The sequence below is a fragment of the Drosophila miranda genome (genome assembly GCF_003369915.1).
Source record: "Drosophila miranda strain MSH22 chromosome Y unlocalized genomic scaffold, D.miranda_PacBio2.1 Contig_Y1_pilon, whole genome shotgun sequence".
Classification (NCBI taxonomy): domain Eukaryota; kingdom Metazoa; phylum Arthropoda; class Insecta; order Diptera; family Drosophilidae; genus Drosophila; species Drosophila miranda.
In genome coordinates, this window is record NW_022881603.1 from 25,139,877 (window position 1) to 25,147,888 (window position 8,012).

Consider the following 8,012-nt stretch of genomic DNA (forward strand, 5'->3'; position numbering starts at 1 on the left):
ATTTCGCTTCCCGCAGTTGATCGAGGATGTAATCGATCCTGGGCATTGGGTACGCGTCCTTTACTGATCTCGCGTTAACTTGACGAAAGTCCACGCACAATCTCCATTTGCCATTTTTCTTCTTTACCATCACTATAGGCGAACTGTAGGGGCTCTTTGACGGCTCTATGCATCCCATTTCTAATAGTTCGTCCACTTTCTGGTTAATCTCGGCCTGCATTTTGGGGTTCTTCGGGTAATATCTTTGCTTAATCGGTTGCGGGTCACTCATGGTGATTGTGTGCACCGCCACATTAGACACCCCCTCGATCTTGGAAAATGCCTCTAACTCTCGGGCTAAGAATTCCTCCACTGGCTCTTCCCTCGCCCCCTCATTCTGCCTCATGCCCGATGACACCCCTCTGGCGGCCACTCTTAGGGTCGTGTCCGTTTCGTTGTCGGACTCCGGAGCCGTGTCTCCAGCTTCGGCCTTCGCCACGGACAGTCTTTCCTCCTGGTCTCCTCGTTCCCGATCTTGGGCAGGGATCACCACCCTGTGCCCTGCACAGGTCACCACTGCCCCGACCGCGCGGAGAAAATCCCATCCCAACACTAACTCATCAATCACACCCGTCAATACGAGTAGCACCATTGGGATCTCCTTGTTCCCAAAGCATACCTTCGTTTCAATCTGGCACGTGACCTCCTGGCTATGGCCATCCGCCAACCTCACCCTTTTCCTTGCCGCCGCCTCCCGGCCTTCACCCTTTAGTCGGTCCGCCAGCTCGCGGCTCACGAAACTGCTGGTAACTCCTGTATCCACCGTGGCTTGCAGCTCCATGCCCGCGACCTCCACTACTGCGGATAACTGTTCCTCCTCGCTGGTCAGCCTGCCGACTAGGCTTGAGGGACCGTTTCTTGCGACCCTGGCACGGCCCTCCGCCCTCGGCCCTCCTGCAGCATTGCCATGCCGAGATGCCCACTTTTCCGCATCTCCAGCAGTAGGTGAGAGGTCGGCCGTTGCACTCCCGGCTCCAATGATCCACGCTCCCACACCTTTGGCACGCCTGGGCCGGATTCTTGACATATCCGTTCTCGATATTGCCGTTGGTCGGTGTCGGCATAAGGACACGCGCTCCCCTTTCCTCCCGTGCTGCTCCGTCCAGCGGGCCGTCTTTGCATCGCCGACACGCCGTCGTCTCGGCTGGCTTGTGGAAGGGATTCGCTGCCCGGGCTTTCACGGTTGGATTCTCTCGTTGGAACTCTAGGCGGTCCCTCTCCAACGCCTCGAACTCGTCTGCCAGTTCCATCATGGTGTCGAGGTCCTTGCACCGGTGCGGCCTCATATTCGCTCTCAGATCGGGCATGCTATTCTCACGAATCAGCTCCGTTTGCTCCTCTTGGGGACATTTCAGGGGTCGCATAAGTGTCTGCATCTCTACCATATACTCTTTGAATGGCTCGCCCCATTTCTGTTTCCGCATCCTCACTTCCTGCAGCAACTTCTCAAAATATCCCCGCGGCAGAAAGTAAGCCTGGAAGCTGGACGAGAACTCTTTCCACGTTCACCACTGTCGATTGTTCGCCACGAACCACATCAGCGCCCGCCCTTTTAGCAGCTCCGGCATCGCCCTTGGGATCAGATCCGGATCCAGACCGTACGTCTCGGCGGACCACTCGACCTGCTCCAAGAACTCGAGAGGCTTCGTCGTCCCGTCGAACCGGAACGACCACTCTCTCACCTGTTTCTCCACTCTAGCGTAGTCCAGGTGTGCGGTCTATGGCCGTATGGTGGCTGGTTCGGTTCTCCCTCTTTCGGTCTCTCGGCTTCGATCCCTTCCTTGGTGGCGGGGCCTGCTAGGCGTCCCTGTGTGCGAGCGTTCCGGTATTGGCACTGAGAGACTCGCGATCAATTCTCTCTGTATGTCGACTGGGGACCTCCACAGCGCCGCCGCGGCTGCGCCGGGTGGGGGTGCCAGGTGCTCGTACGCGGCTTGTTTGTCGTCCGCCCGGGATGTCGGCGAGGACCTGTCCGCCCGACACTCCCATACCTCAATCAGATCGGCCCACTCCGACTCTTCTTCGTGTTCCCTCATCCACTCCTTAAATGTTCTTCTCATTTCGTCCACTGTGCCCTCCAGCCGCACGCCGAAGGCGTGGCCGCATTGGACAAGCTCCTCCTTTCTCAACCGGTGGATCCATTGTCCCTTCCCCATTCTCTCGTCTATATTTCTCCTCCCTTTGTCCTACTATTTGTCGTTGTAGGCCCCACGTTGGGCGCCAGTTGTAACGGACCTGCTTCTTGGTTCGCTTGAGTTTGCTGGGCTCGCTCAGCGGTCGGCCGATTCGTCGCAACGTATTTTTATTGTTGCCCCCAACGACAAATGATAAGACCTTCCTTTTCTTTAATCGAACTCCTCTTTATTCGTACTTATATTAGGACTTAGGGCTAGATGCTACAATTCAGCTTATCTATGGATCTCCACCACGCGTGGGCTCTCGTCGGGTGTGGCAGCGTTGAGGCTATTGATTGGGACAGTTTGACCTCCGCTATTGCTTTGCCCCGCCACGCAAATCCGCACTCTACGTCTCGCACTCTCCTCGTAGCTTCCGCCGGCAACTGTGGATCACCTCTTAACTTAGACTCACTCTGGGGGCAGGCGGGGCCTGTCTTCCTGTTGCTATTCACTTCACTGCACTTCTTCGAACCGTACCGGGTACTACTCTTACGTTTCGGCGGGGTTTCAACGTGCGCGCGCGATCACTTCTCCACAGCAAAAGAGCCCCGCTTCGTTGCCGCAGCCTCCTTTTATAGCCCCTTGACGGGCCCCGGCTCGGCGTTGGTAGTTTTCCATCGCCGTCTCCTGGTTTCCACGGCGTGATCCCATGCCCATATTTGGTCATGCGTCGGATCGCTGCCGGCCCGATCCCGCCGTCTCCTCTGCCTCTCGCGTTTCTCTCGCTCCGAGAGCGGGACACTTCTCCTCTCGGGCCCTTGGCCTCTTCGCCTTATCCAGCCAGCCATCAGCCTTTATCCGACCGTCCCACCGCCTTTATCCGGCTATGCTTTGGTCGAATTCGGCCTGTGGGAACCGCGGTTCCTCACAGCGTATATCCTTAAACCTAACAGGAACGATATCTATCTAGAAGCCCGCGTAGCCACTCCCTCAAAGTCCTTGTTGTCGATAGCCAGATGGAAGGATGACGATGGCTTCTTAGTTTCGGATCTTGCAAGGGGTGCGCTTCTGTCCTGCTGGGATACGAGTTTGTTTGGCTGGAATAGGACTCGGTGTGTCTCGAATACGACTGGAATACGCCGGTTAGGCCTGGATTGGACTATATCTGGCGGGGGAATATCGGATACGACTCGGTAGGGTACATAAGTTCTATGAAGGTAGATATATTTAAATATATAGCCAAAGTTATATACTGATTTACTTACGCGTCTCGAAGCTGATTCGGCGGCTTATGAATGACTGGGTTGCTGACATTATTTCCAGTGGACGTCAACCAACAATTCCGCCGTCGATCACTGGTCCCTGCTACAGCTGACACCACATTGTCGACTCATCAGCCAGTGGCTGCCAGAGTCCAGCGAGGAGCACATCCCATAGACATCCCAAAAGGATGAGGAGCAAAGACCACAGCCTCGCGCGGCAAAACTCATATACCGTGTGCAGCCGTCGGACAGCCGTCGTAGATTTTATTGAATTAAAGTTTAATATATTATATTATTATTATTTAAATAAAGTAATAAAATAAATTATAAATTTACCTGGCGTGGTAAGAGGAGGGGATCGCGGCATATCAGTTGGCGGCCAGAGAAGGTCTTGGCCAATAGAGCTGGAGATATTGATTCGGCACCACTCAAACGGATAAGGCCGCCGGAGAAGCCCTGTACCCACTCATTAAAGTACGCTGGAACTGGAACTACAACAGAAAACAGAAACACAATCAATGTGTTATAATAACACATGCAAAGCGTTGTTGGGCTGACTGGATCATGAATACGCGGCGGTAGACGAAAGCCAGAGCCGGGATCCAGAAAGTTGCTTTGCGGCATGTTCGGTGTAAGAACTGGCGCATCTATATGCTATATGGTATTAATTAAGAAAGAAACCTTCACGAAAATAGGATAATTTGTGTGTAATTGTTAAACTAATGGCTAGCAGTAGCAAACTTCAAGTCCTGTTCTAATAATTATACTCTATTATTAAGCGATACAACTCATAAGTCGCGTTTTCTCAGAACCGTTGGCAGGCGTGGAGCAGGTCTCCCGATTTCCATCTCGTTCTCATTGCCCCCTCGCTTTGATTGAGGGGAAAGCTCCGCTATCGAAATAGCTCCATTTTTGCGAATTATGGAATAGACGCATACATCGTCGGGCTCTTGGCATATTGTCCGCCTATCAAAGTTGCGCACCCGCGGCTTCGGCGTCGGTTTGAGGTTGGGATTGTTTTTGGATATCGGCTTTTCTACCTCCGGGACCTCGGTGTAGTCAACTTTAATGGGAGTAACAAAGTTGCGTATCCAAACTTCAGCTTTAGGCTGCAGTACTTTTTTCTCAAAAATCTTAACGGGCGGGTGCTTTGCAGGCGAAGGTTCAGGTGCAGGCGAAGCTTCAGGTGCAAGCGAGAGCGACAAAGGCTCCTCTGGATCATATGAGAGGACTGGGTCAAAATCAGGAACTGCCCCCTGAGAAATTTGTAAATTGTAGACAAAGCCATTTAGAATAGGCACTAAAGAGCGTTCTTACCACACAAACATGGAGCTTCTTGGCTTTTGGTTTGTCGGATATGAGAAGCCCGCACTTGCACTCCGTGTAGCCATGGAGTCTGTATACGGTACCGAGTCTTCTTATACTGAAGCACTTTTTCACATGGGCAATGGGGTTTTTGAACGCGATCATCTTTCTGCCACAGCTGGGGCAAACAGTCTCCTGCAGGACATCGTCAATGGTGTACCAAACAGTCTTCCTTGACCTATTAGTGGGGGCTTCTTTTTTGCTGCTTTCTCTACTCTGCGGACTGCTGCACTTAGCCACTGTTTTTATATTTTCAATGGCGACAGACATGGCTTGAAGATCTGACAATATAAAACTATATACATAAGTAAACAAGTGCCCATTGTCCGGTTCGGACTAGTATAAATCCGATACTTACTGATGTGCTTGATTGTCGTTTAATAGTTTCTTAGTTAGTTGATTATTAGGAAAACGTGAAGAAGGACATGGGCAGTCAGTAAATATTTGTTAAATCTTTTAACAAAATATTTCAACTCAACATTTAATCCAGCTTGATACACAACTATCGACATTACTATCGATACATTATAGATGCCACAGTGCTCCGGATTATGTGTATACTGTGTTATGGGCGGTTTTGGAGAGAGCCGATAGGTATCAGGGCTGGAGAAGAAAGAGACAGCGGCATCTATAGTGGATCCTGGGAAGCAGTGGCAGAGTTGCGTGGGAGAAAAGGAAACGGGGCGAGGAAGAAAAAAAAGAGAGTTTCCGGTGGAGAATAGTGGAGGCCGCACGTGCCCTGAAAGAAAAAAGGGAACAAAATTGGTGATCGTAGAGACGACGATCCCACCAAGACATCAGCGGCAGGCATCAACATCAGCGGAAGCGGCGGACATCGGCAGCAGCAGCCCGGTACTGGCCAGGCCGGAAAACTGGTGCGAGAACCGTCAGCGGAGCACCGGCACCAAGGAACCGTCAGCGGAGCACCGACTGGAGACACGTTTCTGTCCCCACAGACCAGCCCCCCCGGGGAAAGAATCCGGACTTCAAAGCAGAAATACACCCACACGAATCAATATCACACACCTTCATCCACCCACATCACACACAACCCACGCATGTATACCCTCATTCATAACACATCACATAACATCACCACATTTCACACATCTACACCCGTCCGACCCACAATTAAACAATATATCACGATCATATAAAAAAACACCACGATCAAACGTAAACATCAGCAAGCATCAGGAAGCAACAACTTCTATCAAAGGGGGCTGCCAACTCGGCCGAAATAGGGCTTATTTTGTTGTTAGTATTTTTGTGTTAGTATTTGTTTCCTTTATATAAACCTAGATTATTAATTAATAATGTTCAAGATAAATAAGAAAATAATGGATATAAAAGGAATATTTGAAAAGAGTCATGAGTGAATAGAAAACGGTAGTTGGGTGGGACGAGAGCGAGAAGAAGAGCGGGACCCTGAATATGAAAAGGGAGCGAATTCAAAAGGTGGCGCTCATGGAAGGGTGGGACCCTGCTAGGGATAACGAAACCAACTATCCCCGCTGACGAAAGTGCCAACGAGGACAAGTCTGTCCTATAAATTAGATTTGTTTTTTTTGTATGTTTTTTTTTGTTTTTGTTTTGTTCAATCCGTCCCCTGGCTTATCGGGTCGGAAACACCCCTGACTTCCCCGTGAGCTAGCTGGGAACGATAGGCCAGGGTGGCAAAGAGGCGGATCATAACAAATGGCGCCCAATGGTAATAGAAGGGATCGATTTTAAACGCGAGTCTTAAAGACCCGGTGTAAAATGGAACCCTGGTAGAACGAAACTCAGCCGGTCCGCGAGCCGGGAATAAATCCTAGCCGTCGTAGCCGCTGAGAGGAGTAGAAGAGAGGAAAATGGACATGGTAGTTATGTATCGGAGGTAGAAGGGAAGGAAGTGTGTGTCCCGAGTTGTGGTCCAGGTATTACCAGGTGGTAGTAGCCTCGTTGTCCGACTCGTGGAGCTCGCTGTCTGGATCTGAAAAGAGGAAGAGGTGCCGGAGGATCTGTCGAGTCGTGGTCCGGGTTATGTCCAGAGGCATTAACGTCGTTGTCCGATTCTGGGGGATCCACAGTGATCTGAGGGAGGAAACAGCAAAGGGAGTTGGCACTCAGAAAAAGTAAGCGAAGGTAAATAGCAAGGGGAAAAGAAGGGGGTCCGCTCATCTGCAAAACAATTAATGCAGTTGTCTCTCGTCCCACCAAACAAATTAAAGGTGAATTTTTGTCTGAAGCAGTTCGGGAATTATATGTTTTTTTGTTAGTGATTTAGCAGACTATTGGAAAGCCGAAGCAAGAACTCCCCAAGGGAAATCATTTTTTTTTGAGGACTGACGATCCTCGCTAGCATTGTTTGGAAGCAATTTTAGAAGTAGGCATTAGGCAAGTCATCGGAAAAAGAGTTTTTGTTTGGGAGAGGAAGTATTTAGTTATTTAGTGTTGCATTTAATTAGGCGATTAATTGTAGATGTAGGTGTTTATTTATTTGATTGAATCAGTTTGGATATTTAGATTTATCAATTTATTGATTTAAATTAACCGATTTATGTATTTAAATTTATTTATTTGGTTATCTAAACATTGAATTAATTATTCGCTTATTTATTTATTTGTTTTCTCCTTACGATTGAAGGTATTGGGGATTAATTAGCCAGGAACTAGGTGTTTAGTGGAGTAGGGTAGTCAGATAATAAACAATCCAATTTATGTATCACCAAAATAGTTAAGTAAATAGGGAATAGACGAAGGAAAGGAGTACGTTAGGAAAATTGGTTGATGAGTGACCCGGAGATTTTTAAAGGGTCGGGAAAGACAAGGCGTAGCCCAGAGGCACAGCGCAGGTACCAGCCGTACAACATGCCGACGACTCGGTCCCAGGACGGTAAAGCCGGCAGTAGGCCGGAAGGGCCGTCGCAAGTGGCGGAAAACGTACATGCGGGGTTGCACCAGGAGGACCCAGAGGCCGGAGCGGTAGGAGGTCAACAGCGAACCCGTGAGGACCTAGTTTTACCGTCCGAGTTAAGCTCAGCCGTGAACGCAGCCTTAGCCCAAGCACTGGAGACCTACCGAGCGTCGCTCGGGCAGCAAATGGAAGCGCTGAGATCGTCAATGCAAGCAGACATGCTAGAGTTCATGCGAGAGATCAACGCGGTGGTGGGTTCGTTAAAAGCGGAGCGAACGGCGAGTGATGCGAATGGAAGGAATCGGGGATCAAATGCAATCAGTCTGGGAG

At 50.0% G+C, this 8,012-nt stretch overlaps 1 protein-coding gene across 2 annotated transcripts; it reads right to left on the bottom strand.

The window, feature by feature from the left end:
• Positions 1 to 4,100: 4,100 nt before the first annotated feature.
• Positions 4,101 to 5,327, bottom strand: LOC117191252. Of its 2 annotated transcripts, none has more exons than XM_033396172.1 (3): positions 5,142 to 5,327; positions 4,736 to 5,064; positions 4,101 to 4,674 (listed from the first exon to the last, which is right to left on the bottom strand). In XM_033396172.1, exons 2-3 carry the CDS (start codon positions 5,051 to 5,053, stop codon positions 4,207 to 4,209), a joined length of 786 nt encoding a protein of 261 aa, XP_033252063.1. In that variant the 5' UTR covers positions 5,054 to 5,064; positions 5,142 to 5,327; the 3' UTR covers positions 4,101 to 4,206. The 2 variants fall into 2 exon arrangements, with proteins under 2 accessions (XP_033252063.1, XP_033252062.1); XM_033396171.1 differs by having other exon boundaries at positions 4,736 to 5,078.
• Between the last annotated feature and the right edge of the window lie 2,685 nt (positions 5,328 to 8,012).

What these genes read in the sequence shown, in the direction of transcription:
- LOC117191252 (XM_033396172.1), bottom strand. Translation starts at nt 5,053, where the DNA reads ATGTCTGTCGCCATTGAAAATATAAAAACAGTGGCTAAGTGCAGCAGT. An exon ending in AGAAGCTCCATGTTTGTGTG is followed by an intron (nt 4,675 to 4,735) that starts GTAAGAACGCTC and finishes CAAATTTCTCAG; the next exon opens with GGGGCAGTTCCTGATTTTGA.